This window comes from Typopeltis vanoorti, chromosome 26 (assembly GCF_054136105.1).
Source record: "Typopeltis vanoorti isolate ZY-2024b chromosome 26, IOZ_Tvanoo_1.0, whole genome shotgun sequence".
In the NCBI taxonomy this organism is placed as follows: Eukaryota; Metazoa; Arthropoda; class Arachnida; order Uropygi; family Thelyphonidae; genus Typopeltis; species Typopeltis vanoorti.
The window spans coordinates 34,151,227-34,173,635 of record NC_143574.1 but is presented as its reverse complement, the minus strand read 5'-3'; the positions used below and the strand labels follow the sequence as shown (position 1 = coordinate 34,173,635).

Below are 22,409 nucleotides of genomic sequence, written 5' to 3'. Positions count from 1 at the left end.
GTAAATAATATCTGTGAAATAAATATGTAAACTTAAAAGAACAAACAGTGTCTTTGATGTGTTATGTATGTTTAAGCAAGAGCACTTTTGAAATCACTGTGAGTTCACACACGATTTGTTTATTTATTTATTTATTTATTGAACTTTAAGATCTTAATTTTAGACAAATCAAAATATTCGGATGAATTATGAATAAAATATAAACATGAATTAGAATATGAATATAGAAGAAAATACAGATGATCTATGGGGAAAAAAGGTGTTTGAGAGACAGAAGTATATAACTAAATTATTCAGAAAAGCTCGAAAGACTGCCCCCATCACGACTTACTCTAAGAATTCCCACCTTTTAACAGGAAAGAAATATCCCATAATGTATTGGAAATTAGTACACCCATCCTTAGACAACCAAACAAAACATGACGACAATGACGGATGTGTGTCACCCTAGGAAAATTCCAAGATATCTTATCTTAAAAACATCGCCCACAATTCCATAGCCAAACCAAAATACCATGTGATATCACAGAGAGACATGGTATTTTGGTTTGGCCCAGAAATTTCCAAACACATAACGTCACGATTCTTATTTCTAAATATCACCAAACATACCATGTGATGTACCCGACAGACGAGGGCCCGAGCGAAATTCCAAACATTCCAAACTCTATAACAAAAAACATTCACGTCACGATTCCTAATCTTATCTTGATCTGGTCAAAAGTGTCCCACCAATCATGACACGATTCCTTATACACTAATATATGTTCCTTTCCATTCAAAACAATAACGTCACTTATTTACAACTAACAAATGGCGTCGCATATCTTCATCTGATAACAACACACACCCACGACACGATTTCTTATCTTATCTTGATCTTGATCTGGTCACTAGTGCCCCACCAATCACAACACGAATCCTTATTTCAACCATCACCAATAATACCATACGCGAACCAAAACACAAGAACTGAAGCCATTGACACATATGCCCCCAGGGAAATTCCTATCATTCCAATTTCTATAACAACAAACATTCACGTCACGATTCCTTATCTTATCTTGATCTGGTCACTAGTGGGACTCATACTACTAAAGCCAGCTTGGCAGATCTTGTCCAAGAACTATTTGATAAACAGAATAAACAAATAACAAAACAAATTAGCGAATATGAAGAGTTTGTTAAATTTAATAATTCAAAAGTCGAAGAAATCTTACAAACATAAAAACCAGCATTAACGCACTAACTGACAGGCAGCACAAATTGATAAAAGACACATCGGAACTCCGTCAAGAATTTAATTCCCTGAAATGACCTTGTCATAAACGGTCTTCCAGAAACTGATTCCACAGAAAATCTCAGAGACGTAGTTTTAAAGTTAGGCCATGCAATTGACATCCCCCTACAGCATAATGATATTCAGACCATAAATCGGTTTCCCAGGAAGAACAAAAAAAAAACAAGGCTCGCCACGAGCCGCACCAGTCATAGTTTGTTTGACAAGCAAGGCTACAAGAGACAATCTCATAAAAGCCAGTAGACTGAAAAAACCAGTAGTCAAGGATTTAAATGCATCGCAAGACAATACGCCAATCTTTCTATCTGAGTATTTAACACCTTTCAATCAGAATCTTTTGAACCAAGCAAGAAAAGAAAAAACAGGAAAAAAGTACCAATTTTTATGGATCAATGACGGCAAAATATTCTTGAGAAAGACACAGACTTCAAAGTCTATACAAATAAAAAGTTCGGAAGATATAGATAGGTTGCCAGAGTGAAACAAAAGACTCCAACTTAGTTCAATAAGATCTCAACACAACAAAAGTGAATGTGAACCATCAGATAGATGTAATTACACCAGAATACATCAGTAATTGTACTTTCGAATCGCTTGATGCATGGAAACAACACACAGTACAAGCGAGAGGTCTCTCAATCTTGCATATTAACATCAGAAGCATCCGAAAACATTGGTTTGTGTTACAGGCTTATCTAAGGAATTACACTGATATTATTGATATAATGATTCTTACAAAAGTATCCATAACTAATGACGAAGCGACTGCTTTCCAAATTCCAGGCTTCCAACAACATAGATCATGCCGCCAAACAAAAAGAGATGGTGGAATATTAATATTTATCAAACAAAAATTAATAGCAAAAGAAACGGCCTACCAGGTTGAGCATGCTGAAACCCTTTGCCTCGAAATCATTAATACCACGAATACACAGCATCCCATAATACTAAATGCTATTTACAGGCCACCAAACCTTAACATGATAAAATTCTTACACGAACTCAATTGCTGGCTTTCACGCCAAGATATATGCTCAACCGAATACCTAACGATAATTGGCGACATAAACATAAATATTGCAAACGAAAACCAGAACAACACTGTTTACAATGTACTAGAGAAAAAATATTCGGAAATACTATCACTGCCTCCTGTCTAGATCATATAAACGTCCGAGCACCACCAAACAGGTACACTGCATCAGTCATAAAGTGCAAAGTAGCAGACCATTACTTCACCGTTCTAAACCTGCACACCAAGACAATATCCATGCAATGTCCCACAGAAGAAAAACGACAGAAATATGTACGTAATGTATCTGAAACAATAAAATGTTTAAAAAAAAAAGTATTATTATTATTATTATTATTATTATTATTATTATTATTATTATTATTATTATTATTATTATTTAAATTAAGGGGATATTACATTCCACATTGTTTTAGAGACGAATAAGGAACTCAAAGATAACAATCTAAGAGTTTCATGCCGAATATAGAAACTATAAAGTTCGGCGAGTCCAACCGAAAGCAAATACGTGGGTAGTGCAACACCAGAGCAACTCATGGTATACCTGGTAGAGTAACATGGGGCAACTGATTTTTGGAGCAATTGTCATCATAATGATCACTTGTTGTAAAGGAAAATGATGAATCATGCAACTGAAAAATTTTGGTTAACATTTACACATTTTGGCAAAATATTTTAATTGTTCTCTTGGTATTATTGTATTCGTATATTTTGTCTACGAGTTTATATGTTTACACCTAAAAACATCCTGTGTAATTAAGGTGAAATGTCGTGTTGTTAATTAAAATAAATGCTATATTCTTATTCCGGTGTTCTCCCTTATAAATTCTTAGTTACATACTCATGAAGCGATAAAGTCTACATGCTTCTATACACACACACACACACCTGTATTAAAACCTAGCACACGGTCCTTACTGAGCTTCATAAATGTAATAAATGTAATGCTGTTCACTGAATGAAATGACTTCTAGTAGTGTCATTTTAATCGTACCTTCATTTATCCCACCCTTCAATTGTCAAAATTGCAAGCTGCCTTTCCACTATGGTCAGATAAATGGAAGATTATTCTATAGATTGCTGAGTCATCCTTTCTGTTTTTAATCAAGTTCATTTAATCTGTAGATACTTGCATTATTTTTATTATCACATAGTAAAGTATTTTTTCAGTGTTTTTGCTCAAATTCTGTATTTTATGATTCTGTACACTGATTTTTAATTAGGGTACAGAATATACAATATAGACGTGTATAGTTATTACTTCTTTGACAAACTACAAGTATTCAAAAAAGACTGTTTCTTGGTACTGCTGAGATACCATCCCAATAATTGTAACAATGATAAAGGATGAAATCAACAAAATAGTAGAATTAGTATTATCGATAAAAAGATTAACACTTTAGACCTTGATACAAAATCACCTTTCCAAAGAAGCCCATCAGAGTGCAGCAGTTTTCACCATCTTCAGGAAACACTTATTTAACTATCTCATATATTATCTCTGTCTGTTAGTATGTTGTTATACATGTTGTCTATCTGCACTTTTCACAGTGTCAGTTGTAAAACTCTAGCAAAAAGTAGAGTTCTGTATCTTTGATTTAGTCTTAATAAATTAATTTTAGACCCTTTGTCTCTGAATGTTTGCGGTTTGATCATCATCACTGACGTTTTTTTTTATAAATCTCTGCAATCTGTACAACAAGCATATTATAATTGTTTTCAGTATCAGTTCCAAATTATTGTTTTATTTTATGCTACAGTTGACTTCATCATGTACTTTTTAAAATAACTTCTAAATTCTTTAGGATTAATGTTGTTCATAACTATCACTTGAAATGTTTTTTCTTTTCATTTTATTATTTTGTTCTGATAATTAGCTGATGGTAAGTTGACAATATTTTCAGGATTTGATATTCACATTCATTTATTAGTGTTACAGTTTATTCATGTTTATGATAGGAGAAAATGGAATAAGAAAGTAAAATTAGACATTTTTATTTATTTATATTTATTTCTAATCCATTTTGATTGCAAACTAATATAATGAACAGAGAAATTTCCAATATGTATTAATGTAGCACTCAAATTCCACAAAATCATTTTTGAAGTGAACCATCATTTTAATTGCCACTGCTTAAAGGATGATTAGTTAAGCACATATTAGGTTATTCTGAAAATAAATAGAGGAAAATATTAGTAGCGTTTTTTTTCTTTTAAAGTTTAGAATGAGCTGAAATCAAAAATTGGAATTAGAAAACATTATTTTAAATTGAAAAATATTTGCAAAGGAAGATGTTCCAACAATCATAACTTTATTCACCCCATGAGAGATTAACTAAGGAAAATGTTTTTAAATTTAAAAAATTATATTCATATATTTTAACAAAAGACAAGTTCTATATCTCCACTATATGTACATTACACACTTAAACTAAGCAGCACAGATTAATCTATAGAAAGTTTTTTCACTTAGTTATAAATTATTTAAACCTAACAAGAAGTTACATTCTTGTTTAATAATTTATACAAGTGTAAGCAAACAAATATTGTGTGAAAATCTCTACCACAATTGAAGTAGGGTTCTATCCCCAAAATTTTGAGATGATTTACCAGATACTTTTTCGAATGTTTCGATGAAATATCTCGAGATCGAAAAAAAGAAAAAAAAAACAGCTCCAGATTTGACATAATTTAAAAATTACAACTTTGAGACAGAAAATGCCAAATTTATTATATTTTTAATTTTAATAAAACGCGTATTGTATCCTATATATTATACAATAATTAAAAGTTGATTACAAATTAATAAAACTATTGAACAACTGCTATAAATATAATGTAATTGATAGGTTATTCAATGTTATTTTATACATCGATTTGTGTTTCTTTTTAAATATACTGGTTACTTTTGGGAATGATGAAATTTGTTGTTTTATAATTTTAATCTTTTCGGTTTAGTTTCAAAATGGAAAATGAATCATCGGGAATATTGAAAGTACTTTAGAAATGTAAAAATGAGGAGGTTGCTCAGTGCAGTTTATTATCCAAATCTGATTTCATGTAAAGGATCCAATACTAGTGGACTGATGAGGCATTTATAATATACGCATAAATCACATTTAAGAGGAGGGCTAAGGAAAATTCGAAACGTAAATTTCAGTAACTTATAAAAGAGTTAAGGCTAATCAGCTAGTTTTAGAACTTTATAAAACAAGAAAATGAAGTCGGATTATGTCTATATTGGCCGTCCAAGATAAATCGCAATTCGCATATTGCCAGTAGTTCTTAAATAATAATAATAATAATAATAATAATAATAATGATAATAATAACAACAACCTAACGTCTTTTATTCCGTTATTGGGAATAAGCGAGTCTTTTAAACCCTATCTAGCTTTTGGAGACCAAGTGGGAGGATCAATCTCCACTGGTAGCCAATCAGAGACAGCTGGCCCATGTCTATCACTATTTATAAGCGGCCACTGATGACGTCATACAAGTGATGCCATCTCTTGGTACCTACTGATGCCTATTGGTACCTTGGTACCTAACGCTAACAGGATACTGTCTGAAATGTGAATTCTATGGTCGGTTTTCTTGAGTTTACATGAAGGAAAACCACAATTTCAGGGAGAAAAAACAAGCTTCTCCATGCAAAGTCGGGAACCGGTCGAAGAAAAAGTTTCTCCAGTCGGCGACTTGACTCGAACTATAAGTCTGTCTTCGTGCGGCCTAGCACAGAGGATGCAAGTGCCACTTCCACTGAGCTACACAGGCCTATGTAGTTCTTATAATCGAATCAATTTTAAAGCTTAATTATGGATTATAAACGAATCAATCAGATGTCTTAAAGTTACTTTTGGACTTCAGTGAACTTCAAATGAAGACCAAATATCAAAATTTAAAGAATTTGTAAAATCTGCTCATCGATTTAGTCTTACTTTGGATGAGTGGACGAGAATTGGAAATAAATATTTCAGTATTATGGATCATTCAGTTGATGCAAAAAAGTTAATTTAGGACTAATTTGTATATACCTGGAAAAATATTCGCCTGTTGATATTCAAAATATTGTGACTTATGAATGTAAGCATTTGAAATAATTTAAAATAAAACATTTTTTTTCATAAACAACAAATGGAGTGCAAGTGATTCAGAAATTTGAACGTGTAAATTTACTCTGCCCTAATCATGGCATTCAATTAGCAGTTGTTCCGAGAACAGAAAAATAACCGAGACTCAAAAACCATAATGTGAAATCCTCGCCTATATATAAAAGGCGCGAAAATATTTTATGTACAAACCTTGCGTGTTAAAGCTGAATAAACGAATAATTGTGAAAATAATTTTAGGCACGTTTAAATTAATTAAAAACCTCTGTAATTTCCTTGATCCAGAGAATTTTAATAATAATCGATGCATCTTTTTATTACTTGTGTATGAGAAATATATGAATGCTGCATTAATTCAACCTTGGTGCTTTACCTCAATGATCGCAAACTCCGAGTGAAGTTACAGGATTACATCGTCTGAACACAACCAGGTATCCCTTAGGGCTCCTTGCCATCACCTCTGCTTTTTGATATCTATATAGTGGCTGACATCTCACACACAGTTGCCACCACAATAGTCCTATACCAAATGATGGTCTTACGAATGCAAGTATTCCAATTTTGATTGAAATTGGAAAATGGTAAATTAATAATGCAGACAAGAGCAATAAGTGTTATTCACAAGATGGGTGTGCCTGGACTGAAAAGTTGTTTTCTTTGGAACCCCAATTCCATGATAACGAGTAGCCAACTTAGAGGTACAACTAGATAAAGGGTTTCGCTTCACAATTCAAATCGACCATGTCTACTGAAAAGCAAATACGGCAATGGTGTAGCTGTACCTGTTACTGAATCGTCGTAGCCGGCTAAGCACGGAACTTAAATTGATATTATACAAATGCTTATCAGGCCAGTCCTGATGTATGAATCACTAACGTGGAGCCACACAGCCTATTCAAACTTTAGCAAACTACAGATAATCCAACGCAAATGTTTACGAATTGCGTTTAACGCGCCCCATGGTTCGTAAGAAGTATACAGCTTCATCGAGAAACGATATCCCTGAGATCAAAACTCCTTGTGCGAAAATGCTGCAAAATTCTTTGCAAATGTTGTTGTCCACCCTAGGCCACTAATCCGCCAAGCAGTAGAACATGATAGTGAGCATAACCCTGCAAACACAAACGCCCAAAACCATACTGAACAGGTAAGTTTTGGGCAACTGCCAATTAATTTAATTGGCAGTTGCCCAAAATTAAATTAAAAATTAAATTAACAATAAAAATTAAAGTGTCCCTACAATCAGAAAAACAGCTTCTGATTGTTACATTTCTTCCACCAAACTTTACAGTTGTGATACATTTGGATATAAATGTTTCCTAGGCATCCATCACACTCACCTATCTTATCGAAAAAAGTATATTTTAAGTGACATTTTGCTCCATATTACGGACTTCCAACGTTCTGCATGCTGCTCATTTTCTTTACGCCTTTATTTAATGTAACAATCAGAAAAACAGCTTCTGATTGTTACATTTCTTCCACCAAACTTTACAGTTGTGATACATTTGGATATAAATGTTTCCTAGGCATCCATCACACTCACCTATCTTATCGAAAAAAGTATATTTTAAGTGACATTTTGCTCCATATTACGGACTTCCAACGTTCTGCATGCTGCTCATTTTCTTTACGCCATTATAGTCAGTGCTGTTAATTTTTACAGTTGACTGTTATCATGAGGAAATCTGCCCATAAGTGAAATTATTATAGAACAAAGTGTTCCTGTACACTCTGTGAATTCTTGTCTGATTATTTCTCATTGGATTGCAAAGATTTTTCTGTCATGATTTAATCCAATGGAGTTTAGCTTCCATGGTATTTATATGCATTTCTTGGCTTAAGTGTTATCCTCGTTTTTCCATTTTCCATCGGGTGATAATGCTGCCCATGGACTACGTTATCAAAGCATCATCTGTAGGCCTTTGATTCCACTTTCTTTGAAATCTGTAAGTTCGTTATGTGCCGCCGACAACATATAATACCTCGAAACGTTAAAAAAAACAGGTAGACTGTCCAGAGGCTTGTGGGACTCTTGCAAAGGGAGTATAATAAATTCATAAAGGTTTCCTATAATATTCATTCAAAGCTGCTTGATCCTTTCTATCATGTTAATTTATAGCTTATTATGCAACAGAAGAGGCAGAGTGGCCAACTTATGCGAAAATTAATCACATCACAGACGGTGAAAGCAGTAATCAGTAATAACGTGCATTTGATCACTACATTCTACAAAATTTTCACAAAATTGAATGAATTTTGTGAAAGTCGATTTATCGAACATTAGCTTGTGTCATTTCTACTAAGAAACCTGTCAGAGGTACTTTTTTGATCACAGAAATTTGTTGACAGTGCACTAACCACAATGACGTCAGTAGGGATGATAATATATTAGTCATTCACTTCATATCTATCATAATTCAGTGTAATACCAACTGTATTACAATTTTATGCACTTCGCATCCATGGCAATTTTCATGTGTATATACACGTCAAGGCCAGTTGCGTGGTTAATAGCATTGATATTTTTCTTTGTTTCTCCTGGGTGGCGAATAGGGGAGTATATTCGGGTTATCTGAATAAGGAATCATGGACCAACAGGGTCATAAAGGGCAATCATCTTGATTGTAAGGGAAGCGGCACTCCCATGGTCCCCTAGTTGGATCTATCCTCTTATTCCTCTACTTTGAGGACGATCCACTCACTTTGATCTTTATTACAAGGCCTTCTTATTTTATATAAGCCAACACTTCTTATCAGCCAACACTTCTTATTTTATGATCCTTATGCTATTAGAGTACTCGAGGGCCATGGGGTCTTTCCATTTCTGGCCTATATCTATGTCCCATCTATAAACTACTCTACTATAATTCTGCTCTATTCTACTATAACTACTCTTTCCATTTCAATATACCCTACTCCTCCTATGGGTTTACATTTGGAAGAAGGCTAGTTCAGGAGCCTTAAGATAGCAGCCCTATCACAGGACTATCCATCGCCAGCCTAGTCACCTGACATGGAGAAAATTATTCTACTTTTACGCCAACAGAGAAACGTAATCGAAATGAATTTATGGAAAACGACCCTGGAATGGAAAAGGTAAAACGTAAATGGAAAGGACAAAATATAATACACATAGCAAACTGGAACATAAGAGGAAAGGCATATAAAGAAATAGAATTAGACGAAATATTATATTAAAGAAATTTTCAAATAAAAGTTATCGCTGAAACAAAAAAAAAATTAAAAGTAACCATAAGAACTGAACATTTTAATGTACACGTAACATATACTGGAGTTGCCAGAGACCAAACAGCACAACCGGGTGTTATGATTTGGATTCACAATGCCCTTTCAAAAGCAGTTAAAACATTATAAATTATGGAATGAAAGAATAATAGATGCTAGAATAAAAATAGATAGAGGTTATTTAACAATAATTGGTTTATATATCCCAGAAGGAAGAGAACAGGATAATATTGATTTTTATAATCAATTACAAAACATATATAATAAAATAAATAAAAATGATTACATAATTTTAGCAGTAGACTTAAATGCAAGAATTGGAAACACAAAAATTAATAATAATATAGGAATACATGGAGAACACACTCTAAACAGAAATGGTAAAAAATTGATTGACTTTGTAGTTTATAATAACCTAAAAATAATGAATTCCTTCTATAAACATAAAGACATACATAAATATACTTGGGCAGCAAGAAGATGGAAATCAATATTAGATTACTTCATATTAAATGAAAAGACATCAAAATTTTCACTAGATGTTAGAGTTCACAGAGGATATGAAATAAGCAGTGACCACTTCCTCTTTAAAATAAAATTAAGATTACCACCTAAATGGCTACAAGTAACAACAACAGAAAGAAAAATTAAAACATTTGTTTATAAACCTAGACTATTGAATGACACAAATGTACAATGGCTATATGAACAAAGAATTAACCAATATCTAGATAAAATAAAACAAAATGAAGAAATTGAAATAAAATGGCTTAATATAAAAACGATACTAAATGCAGCAGCAAATGAAAGCTTAGGAAAGACCAAGAAATTCAATAAAAGAAAAAAACTGAAGATCTGGGATGATACAATTAAAAAATAATCGAAAGTAGTAGGGGTGGCACTTCTGACAAGATCAAGATGAAGATAAGATAAGGAATCGTGACGTGATTGGTTGATGAAGTCATTGTGTGTGACGTCATGAGTCTGGAATGTTTGGAATTTCCCTGTGGGCATATGTGTCACTGGCTTCAGTTCTTGTGTTTTGGTTTGCGTATGGGATTATGGGTGATGGTAGAGATAAGGATTCGTGTTGTGATTTGTGGTGCAATTCTGACAAGATGAAGATCAAGATAAGATAAGGAATGGTGACGTGGGTGTGTGTTATTATGAGATGTAGATAAGTGACGTCATTTGTTAGTTGTAAATAAGTGACGTTATTGTTTTGAATGGAAAGGATGATATTAGTGGATAAGGAATCGTGTCGTGATTGGTGGGACACTTCTAACAAGATCAAGATCAAGATTAGATTAGGAATAGTGACGTGAATGTTTGTTGTTATAGAGTTTAGAATGTTTGGAATTTCGGTGGGGGCCCTCGTCTGTCGGGGACATCACGTGGTGTGATATTTAGAGATAAGAATCGTGACGTTATGTGTTCGGAAATTTCTGGGGAACATATGTCTCTTGGCTATGGAATTGTGGGCCATGTTTTTGAGATAAGATATCTTGGAATTTTCCCAGGGTGACACACATCCGTCACTGTCATGTTTGTTTGGTTGTCTATAGATGGGTGTACTAATTTCCAATACATTATGGGGTATTTCTTTCTTTCCTGTTAAAGGTGGGAATTCTTCGAGTAGAGTAGAGTCGTGATGGTGTCCGTTTTTCGAGTTTTTCTGAATAATTTAATTATATATACTAATGGCACTCAAGCCTACAGTTTTGTTTTGTTTTTCTTCTATATGTGGTTGTACTAATTTTCCAGTACATTTTAAGGTATTTCTTTCCTGTTAAAGGGAAACTAATTCTTACTAATTCTTAGAGAAAGTTGTGATGGCGATCGTGTTTCGAATTTTTCTGAATAATTTAATTATATATACTAATGGCACTCAAACATACAGTTTTTTTTCATAGCTCATCTGTATTTTCTTCTATATTCATATTCTAATCAAGTTCATATTTCATTCATAATTCATCCGAATATTTTGATTTGTCTAATTAAGATCTTAAAATTCAATAAATAAATAAATAAATAAACAAATCGTGTGTGAATTCACGCTGATTTCAAAAGTGTTCTTACTTAAACATTTGAAAAATGTCCTTACTTAAACATACATAACACATCAAAGACACTGTTTGTTCTTTTAAGTTTACATATTTATTTCACAGATATTATTTACATTGCAATATGCAGAAATAGGAATTGAATTTACATATATCACCAATGCAAAGCTTTAGTATTTTGTTAAGTGGCTCGGTTATCCCTCATCGTATAATTCTTGGGATCGTAGCGAAGATGTTTTACTTAACCCTTCCCAGTAATGCCAGTATGAAAATGTTTCCTACAAACACGCAAACGAAATTTCAAGTGGAATTACCACACGATATGGGGGAAAAAAGTTTGTTTGAGTTACATTAGTATGTATAATTAAATTATTCAGAAAACCTAATCACACCCCCATCACGACTTACTCTAAGAATTCCGACCTTTAACAGTAAAGAAATACCCCAAAATGTATTGGAAATTAGTACAGCCATCTATAGAAAAAAAAACTGTGTTTGAGTGACATAGCATATAATTAAATTATTCAGAAAATTTCGAAACGCTGCCGCCATTGTGACTTTCTTTTAAAATATCACCAAACACACCACGTGATGTCCCTGACAGACGAAGGGCCCCAGCGAAATTCCAAACATTCCAAATTCAATAACAACAAACATTCACATAACGATCAGCTAAAAAAAATCAGCTAACGTCTTTTTTTATTCCCGTATACGGGAGTAGGCGAGGCCATTTAGCCCTATCTAACTTTTGGAGACTGAGTGGGCAGTTCAATCTCCACTGGTACCCAATCAGAGACAGATGGCCCAAAGCTATCACTAATTAAGCGGTACGCAGTGAAGAGAGACGGCTCAAATGTGCCGCCATCTCGTGGTCCCTAACCCTAACACAATATATTTAATGTCTGAAATAATGTGGGTTCTACGGTCGATTTTCTTGAGTTTACAGGACGAAAAACCCGAGTTTCCGGGAGGAAAAACATGCTTGCCCATGCCAGAGATCGACTAACTCGGGAACCGGGTAACTCGGGTACACATAACGATTCCTTATCTTATCATGATCTTGATCTTGTTTAAAGTGTCCCACCAATCACGACACGATTCCTTAACCGCTAAAATCATCCTTTCCATTCAAAAGAATAACGTCACTTATTTACAACTAACAACAACAAACATTCACATCACGATTCCTTATCTTATCTTGATCTTGATCTTGTTTAAAGTGTCCACCAATCATGACACGATTCCTTATATCTAATATATCTCCCTTTTCCATTCAAAACAATAACGTCACTTGTTTACAAATAACATGTGACGTCACTTATCTACATCTCATAACACACACCCATGTCACCATTCCTTATGTTATCTTGATCTTCATCTTGTCAGAATTGTACCACCAATCACAACACGAATCCTTATCTCTACCATCACCCATAATGCCATACGCGAACCAAAACACAAGAATTGAAGCCAGTGACACATATGCCCAAAGGGAAATTCCACACATTCCAGACCATGACGTCACACACAATGACGTCATCAACCAATCACGTCACGATTCCTGTTCTTATCTTGATCTTGATCTTGTCAGAAGTGCCACCCCTACTACTCACCACCCATACATAGTAACAATGGACTAAAGGTTGATCAACCAACCTCTCGTGTATGGGCACAACATAAAAAAAGGGTTTCTCTAAATGAATATATAATTTGAGTCAGAACGGAGACGATTCCTCAGAAATGGAAAGAATGCATGGTAATCCCATTGCACAAGGGGCATGGAAAAATAGATGTCAGTAAATGTAAAGTCATGCACTTTGGCGTGATTAGATATCCAATGTCGTTTTATATCGGTGGGATTATGCTATAAGAAACTAATCTGGCTATGGATCTTGGAGTGTTAGTAAATTGCTACTTGAAGTTCAAGGGTCATGTAGTAAAGATTGCAAATACAATGAAATACAAAGATTGCTAAAAATAATTGCAATGCTGAAATGAACTTTAACATGTAAGGATAAAGATGTAATTTTTCCTGTTTAGAAGGCCTTGACAAGACCTTACGTGGATTATTGTGGGCAGGTCTGGTCTCCTGGTTTCTGTAGTGATTTTAATATGGTGGATAGAGTGCAAAGAACAGTGTTAAAATGACATCAGGATTGCGGAATACTGATTGAAGACAGATTGAAAGTTTGTAGACTGTAGACACTAGCAAACAGGAGAAAGAGGGAGTGATACGGTTGAGACTTACAAACTTCTGAAAGGTCATACAGGATTTCAATTGACAGAATTTTTCAATTTATGGAAGGTGCCGAAAGAACGAGAGGACATCCTTGGAAGCCGAGAATGAATTCCAAGAATGAAAGGGGGTGAGGACTAGAAAAATCGACCCTCAACCCCCCCCCTTCCACAATCCAGAAGAGAGGACTGAATGAATAGGAATTTTTTGATGGGTATGTCTTGGTTTAATAATTTGCTTGCTTTCTGTAATAAAGTGACCTATGAAGTTAGATAAGGGAAATGGCTACTCAGTGATACTGCTGGACTTCGTAAAGGCATTTGACAGGATTCCAAATAGAACTCATTTTATTCCAATTTATGCTGCAGCATAAATTGGAGAAAATGCAGGATGGATATGAACCTGGTGATTTGGATTAGAGGGAGCTTACGATCAGGTATCAAAGAGTGGTTTGTGGAGGACTTCTGTCCACGAGAAGGCAGGGGACTATCGATGTACCACAGCGTTCAGTACTTAGTTCTCTCTTCTTTAATTTGTACATAAATGATACAGGAAATGATTTGATGGGGAATATTTAGTTGTTTTCTGATTATGCAAAACTGGGAAGAAAGATAGTGAATGAAAGTGATGCAGAGATCCTGCAAGATGATTAAACAAGCTGTCATTGTAGGCAAAGGTAAATAGCTGCCAACTTAATACGGCCAAGTATAAGGTAATGCACGTTGATAAGAGACTAAAAGCCGTGTACTATATTGCTGAAACTGAACTGCAGGCAACTAATGAATCCTTGGACTTAGGTGTGATTGTGGACAGTGAGTTGAAGTTTAGAAGGAATATTGAAAAGGTAGCCAAAACAGCAGATCAGGTTACATGATTGTTGATCCCACTAACAAACATAGAGAAGTTATTGTTTCTCTTTATAAGGTTTCAATAAAGTCACATCTGGACTACTAGGCGCAGATGTGCTCACCCGTTTTCCGTCGCAATGAAGAAGTGGTAGGGATGATTAAGAGGACAGTGACAAAGATTGTGGTAGGTCTATGGAATGCTCCCTGTGAGCATAGATTGACTGTTTTTGACTATTCAGAAACTAGTGATAGGCGAAAACGAGACAGAAAGAAATATGTTATTAATAGGGTTTTATCGGATTGAAATTGAAGACTTTTTTTTCAGTACATGGTAGGAACGAAAAGAACAAAGGGTTACCCATGGAAATGTTGTAATAGTGTGGTTAGCAAGAATATTAGGACTATATTTCTTGCTTGGAGGCTGGTGAATGAGTGGAATGGGAGAAGTAATCGTGAGTGCTTCATTAGGGTAGAATTGAGTATACAAAAGGAGAAGTTTGATTTTTATTGTGTGTTAATAATGAATCTCTCGCAGTTATTTTTCTGACACGATTAAGAGATCTGTATACTACTACTACTACTACTACTAATAATAATAATAATACAACTCACCGGGGGGGGGGGACCGACACCACTAAATCATGTAATGTATAGCACTTCCAGTGAAAGTTTTGGGGGAGGAGGGCGAGAAGAGAAGGAAAAAATGGCCTATATAATGTATAACCTATTAATGCCATTTATTCCATCATAAGGAGTAGGCAAGGACGTTTTGGAACTGTCTCAATTTTTGACACTGAGAAGGGATGTGAACTTCCAGTGGTAGGCAATCAGAGAGAGGGAGGGAGGAGATGGCATAGTACTATTATAAACAACATCCAGTGAAAAGTGACAGATCAATGTTTCTACCTCGTGGTCCATAATAATATATTATGTGAAATTGTATGTGGGTTCTTCGATCGATTTTCTTGAATATACAAGAATAAAATCCGAGTTTCTGAGAGAGAAAATCGCTTACCGGTGCCAGAGATCGTCGGGAACTGATCGAAGTAAGACTTTTTAAATGGTCTTCTGTTCAGCTACTATATTTGAACGGAGAAAAGCTTTCTTCAGGAGCCTTAGAGCTATCGAAGAAAAAAGCCACTTCCACACAGCTACATGGCCTCATGGTAAAAACGTCACGTCAGTGGCAATAACTTTGTACTTACTGTTACCAGCAAATTTAGTAATGAACTACACAAAGACTTCACTAATTAATTAAAAAAAACACACCTTAAATAGTACTGTTAGTGAAGTATATCCTGAAAGAAATGTTCAAATGAGTGTCGCTTCTTGCTCAGCTACCATTAACAGTGTAAAGAAAACACATAATCGGCATATTGAAATAAAAGAGGCAACCGTTCCCTGATAGAAACAAATAAAAAAACACGAAAGGGAAGTGAGGTGAGTAGTCAGTAAAAGAAATTGATAGAAAAAAAATGAATAAAAATGACATGGGAAAGGAAATTAGGATTCAGAAAAGGGGAGAGGAGGTGGAGAAAAAGAAGAAACTTCAACACAGTTTTCATCTATCCAGCTTAATGCTGTGAGATGATATATCTTTTCATGACCACCACCACAATGGCTTGCAGAATAAAAAGGACCACAGGGGAAACTAATGCCCAGACGATCAAAGAAGTTCGGGCCGAGCTCCTAGATATGGCCTTTGCTACTTGGCTTCGTTTCGAGGTTTATCTCCTTGTGAGAGCATGAATCAAAACTGTAAGAGAAATCTGAAGATGTCACTAATTGTGGGAGCTATGCTATTACACTGAGTAATAATTTATATTCTGTAGCATAGATAATATGTAATATCTGCTTACGTGAATATGCAATAACATATTCACGTATTTTTTTCTGACTTTCTGGATATTATACTTTAACTCACTGGTAATGAAAATGAGTACTTCTGCTTTGTTAGCTGGTGATGATAACTGCGAATGGACGACTTGTTCTACAAGAGTTGTAAGATGAAGAGCACATTGCTTAACCTCCCCCATATATTCTTGGAAATATTGAACACTGAAATCAATCCAACACTTGATATTTTCGAATGAAATCATTTTTTTCTATCAAGAAAAAAATTCTTGATAGAACGGTCTTCGCTTCCCAATTCGCTTAAGGTACGCTGTCTAAGCTATGATTTGACCCACAAGTGTAACAAGATAGTTCAAGCAAAAAAAAAAAAAAAAAATCACGGCATTAAAAAAAAGAAGAAAAAAAAAGAAAGCAAAGAAAATTTGCTGGAAAAAAATCCTTGAGCAAGATATCTTGTCACACACACACACACATACCTTTTATTACAGCTCATATCGGCTGCAAAATGGCCATTAACAAATAGCCATTTATCTTTCAAAGAGCCAAACATTTCAAGGTTTGATTAAAGTTGAAATGTCAAGAGTGCTTCTAGTCAAAATCAGAGATTTCTTCAAAGCGGAGAAAAGATAAATCTGACATCCAGTCATCCTCCTCTTCCTCCAACTCCCGAATACATCAACTTAATGTACCACCAACTGTACTCAGCACCAATAAACCTAAGTACTAAAAAGTCCTTTGGTCCTGATGATGTGCATCAAGTTTTGCTCGAAATTTATATTCTGAAATAAACTTTTGCTATACTGTTTTTTCACTCCAAGATTTCATACTCATTTGGTGTCTATTATGAAATCAAGCCTATATACAACCAATGTCATATAAATTCCAGTATCAAACAATCGTTCTCTCAAAATTGATCGAGAAGGTCATCGATAGAGAAGAACCTAGAGACATACAATTAATCGTTGACCACATTTTTGAATTCTAATTCTTTCGATCCACAGAGTGTTGCTTAAAAGTTACTCATCTATAGAAATAAGACGAAACACTTTCCGGAAACCTATGTATTCTCTTGCAATTTCCACTGCAACCTATTAAACCTTGCATAGAGGTCTTCTGAATAAAGGACGGTCTCGGTTCCTTCCAACCATTTCTGTGAGTAGTTTTCTCTTGGCCATTCACAATATGTCATAATGGATATCTATCTAACTTCAGAGTTCATTAATAACGTTACAGCATCCCTGGGTTCCACTTTTAATCATCTACTTTCTTCTATATATAAATGGCATTCGCTCAATGAACTCAATTTCCATCCAGTTTTATACATGGCAGTATACGAAGTGATGTGCTCGAGATGGCTCTCATCGCATCGCTCAAGCCCATTGCTAATTTTCATGAATATTCCGAGGCTATTGTTAAATTGACAAATGACTATAAACTGTAGAGCCGCATGCACTTCAATTCACATGAAGCATGAACCTGTATATGGCAACACGGTAAAATTCAGCTAAAGCGCTTGTTTTAGCATTTGTTTTTTTTCCCTTCAGCTATCTCATTTCTTATAGGGAAGCTATGTAGGGATTGTCTCCACTATCAATATTACAATAACTTTTTTTCCAAAAAACATCTGCTTAATTTGAAGTAGTATGGCGAGAAATGGAGGGGACAGGAAGAAATGTTACTATAGACCTGGTAATGTGGAAGGCAGTGAGAAGGAAATGTTTACACAAATTGGTCTGGGTAACAAGAAAAGGGGTGATCATTATGGTCGATTTCAATTATGGTAACAGAGACTGGAATGAAGAGACAGCATCCGAAAGCAAAGAGAATGAATTTCTTAAGTTTCTAAGGTATACCTACTTTAAGCAGTACATAACAGAGATCACACGGGGATCGAGGGTATTGTGTTTGATTATCTCATAAGAAGATATTATTGCTCCAGTTGGTGAAAGTGACCCCAAACTAATCACTTGGGTGGTGGCCAGCCATAACAGGATTTTTGTGAGAAAGGGTTATATGTGGAACTATAACGCAGGTGAACATGGCAACTCAAGAAACAGCTTGCAGCAATATCATGGAATGAGGAATTGCATGGGAAAGAGATCAAAGCTGCTTGGTCTCTACTCAGGAAGAGGCAACAACTGAGTGTATTACAAAGATCAGGAGATTAAATAAGGTAGGTATAAAATGAATGAGTGAAAAGGTGAAGCGTGCATTCTGGAAGAAAAAGGCATTGTGTTGTCGGCACAAGATGAGTAAGATAATCAGTTACATGAGGAGTAGGCAAAGAAGGTGATTCAGTAAGGCTAGCAAAAGTGCGGTATCACTATCAGTTAGCAAACGATGCTAAAAGAAATCCTACGAGTTTTTTGTTTTTTGTTTTGTTTTGCTATGTGCCAGTAAAAGGAAGAATGATTATGGAAGGATGATGTTGGCCAGTGATAATGGGAGAATGTTAAACACTGAGGATGAAATAGTAGAGGTGTTTAATGAGCAGTTCATCTAAATATTCCATCCTTGTGATTGAAATATAATGCAGAACTTGGGAGCGATGGGAATGGGAAAGGAACCAATGATGGTGAGAGAGCAGGAGGTATATAACAGATTGAGTACAGTTGATGGTATATCGCCACTTATCTTGAGGGAATGTTCCAGAGACCTAACAGCAGCTTTAATTTAGATTTTTAACATAAGTCTCAGATTAGCCCAGGTTCCAAAGGAGTGGAAACATGGAAAAATTGTTCCACTTGATAAAGTGAGTGATAACACTGAAGCTTCACATTATAAGCCAATCAGCTTGTTCGAAGTTGTGGTCAAGGTGATGGAGAAGCTAGTGAGGACAAGGATTCAGAAATGGGATGAAAGCAGTAGAATTCTCTTTAATGGACAGCATGGGTTTGCTAAAGAAAGATTGATGATAATAATAACAATAATTATAATTATTATAATAATAATTATTATTAACACTAATATACACATCACAAATCACCAGCATTCAATGCCAACATCCCATACATAAACAGTAGCAACAACATAAATTGTGAAGCCTAAATCCCACTCTCTTCAGAAAAGCTAACCCAAGCTTCGAAGTAGGTGGGATTAACTCGCCTCACTCAACCACACCTAATCCTTATAACATTACACAAAAAAGGGAAAATTCGTATGAAATTCACTGTTAAAAAATTATTATTATTTACTTTATCTGAGAAATAATAAAGTGCAAAAAATGATGAAAATGTATATAGTCCTATACAGAATGTTCTTGTAAGCAAAAAAAAATATTCTTATTAAAAAAAATGTTACCTGTAAGTATAAATATTTGTATACAGATTAGTGTGCAAGTACATATTGTAAATATTATGTGTGAATAATAATAAAGTTTGAAGTTTGGAAAATAAAAAAAATTAAATAAATTATTATTTTAATGTCATGTAATGTATGAATCAAATGCACGTAATATATGTATATATGTAATCAAAAAAAAGTAGAAAAATAAGGATTTTATGTTTGAACGTTTTCAAACTGTGACTTATTTGAAAGAGGGGAGAATTATAAAGTAATCATGAAGCGTTTATTCAAAAAAACAGAAAAAAAAGGAAAATGGAAAAAGATTTATATGTATTCTAATAAAGACTGCAATAACAGATTAAAAATAAAAATAAAAAACCATAACCATAATATCAGTGACCAGAAGGGTCACTGGTGTTATGGTTATGGTTTTTTATTTTTATAAAAAGCAAGATGCAAGATGCTTTTTTATTCTCCGTTGTCTGATAGGGACGAATTGAAGAGGAAAACTTTGAGCTGCAAGCTCATAATTTTTTCAACGACGAGTAATCTCCATGTCCCCCTCCCCACACATGGAGATTACTCGTCCTTGCTAGTATTTAGGATGGCTTTTGGCCTCTTGTGTTTGAAGAGGTCTGTTTCGTCATAGCTTGCAGCATGTTTCACTAGTTCGTTGGGGGTGGGTAGAGATCTTTTACAAGAATTTTGCCGCTGTAGATTTCAGGAATGAGTAGATGTAAGGTATGTTTGTATCTCTATGATTATTATTAATAAAATCAGCTAACACATTTTTATTCCTGTGTAGGGAGTATTGGCAGTTAAAATAAAAAATATTACTATTATTATTATTATTATTATTATTATTAAACACCAACAAGAGAAGAAATACTCAAAATTTCATTAACACAATCATGCATTAATCATATCAACATACGGGCTCCCATCCATACATGATACATCATCAGTAATTAACGTAAAAATTGCCGATCGCTATCTCAACTTCGTTTTATTACGTTACCTATCCCCCCTCCCCTCCCACCACCACTAAAGTCGATAAAACTCGATCACACTAAAGAGCATTGCCGATAACCATGTAAAAAATAAATACTGGAATTGCCCACTTAAAATAAATGATCCTTTAACATTATATAAGAATTTTCAACTAAAGTTCATAGAAATATACAAAAAAGCAACAAATCCTACACAAACGAGCGACAAGCAGACAACAATCTATGAATAAATGACGACATATTAAATAGTATTACTGTAAAAGAAATTCTATGGAAAAAACTCAAAAAGTCACCCAGTAACACACATTTACAAACCTCATACAAAAACACAAGAAATCAACTAACAACAAAAATTCGTTGGGCAAAAAAAGACGCTACTACTTCCAAAAATTCATGGAATATAACGGCAACATAAAGCAAACATGGGCTACACTCAAAGAATTAGTAATGCGAAAAAATAAAACTTCAGCACGAAATTTTATTGCAAAAAGATTCGGTCAGGACACAAACCAAGAGGAACTAGCAGACTCATTCAACCATACCTTCGCAAACAATATCACACAACTAAAAAAAAAGACAAACTACCAACGACCAACAAAAAACCACCGACAGAAAGTCAACAACAAACGATGTATTTTCCACCCGTAACAAAACAGGAACTGAAAGAAGCACTCTTACAACTAAAACCCATCAAACAGCCACCTAACAAAATTAGAAACATTACACAGGAAAGTTGTGTCAACAGTGATTTGGACACCTTACACGCAACAACTGATATCCGACCAGCACATGGCGACACACAGAATCCTGAGCATAAAAAACCCGAAACACAACATAACATTAACATGGAATTACTTTAACATCACCTATCGAAACAACAGCGACACATATCGTATAACACGACCTACAACAACTCTCTACATCCCTACACCCTTCAATAACTCATACGGTTCTTTTGTGAGATCACATCAGAAACCAACGCAACTCAACAACCTACCGAGAAACTTAAAACACATAGATAACTACAAAACATTAAAACACGAACTCTGCAAAATATACCAACAAAGTTAATATACCATTAACACTAATATACACATCACAAATCACCAGCATCCAATGCCTACATCCCATACATAAACAGTAACAACAACGTAAATAGTGAAGGCTAATCCCACTCTCTTCATAAAAGCTAACCCAAGCTTCGAAGTAGGTGGGATTAAATCGCCTCACTCATCTACACGTAATCCTTATACAGCAATCCCTCGATTAGTACACCTAATGCGTTTTTTAAAACAGGCGCATTAATCGAAAACGCACTAATCGAATATAATAACCTATGGAGAAAAGTATAATTCGTTCCTCAAATTTCTTTATAGAATCTTCATTTTTTTTATAAAATAATTACGGCTTGTCTCAGAT

At 34.6% G+C, this 22,409-nt stretch overlaps 1 protein-coding gene across 1 annotated transcript in view; it reads right to left on the bottom strand.

The window, feature by feature from the left end:
- Window positions 1-4,413: 4,413 nt before the first annotated feature.
- LOC150092468 (uncharacterized) overlaps window positions 4,414-22,409 on the bottom strand; it is a 123,966-nt gene continuing 105,970 nt past the window's right edge. The window contains exon 6 of the mRNA XM_090414871.1: window positions 4,414-4,503. Coding sequence (XP_090270997.1) covers window positions 4,483-4,503 — 21 coding nt within the window. The 3' untranslated portion in view covers window positions 4,414-4,482. The remainder of the gene's footprint in view (window positions 4,504-22,409) is intronic.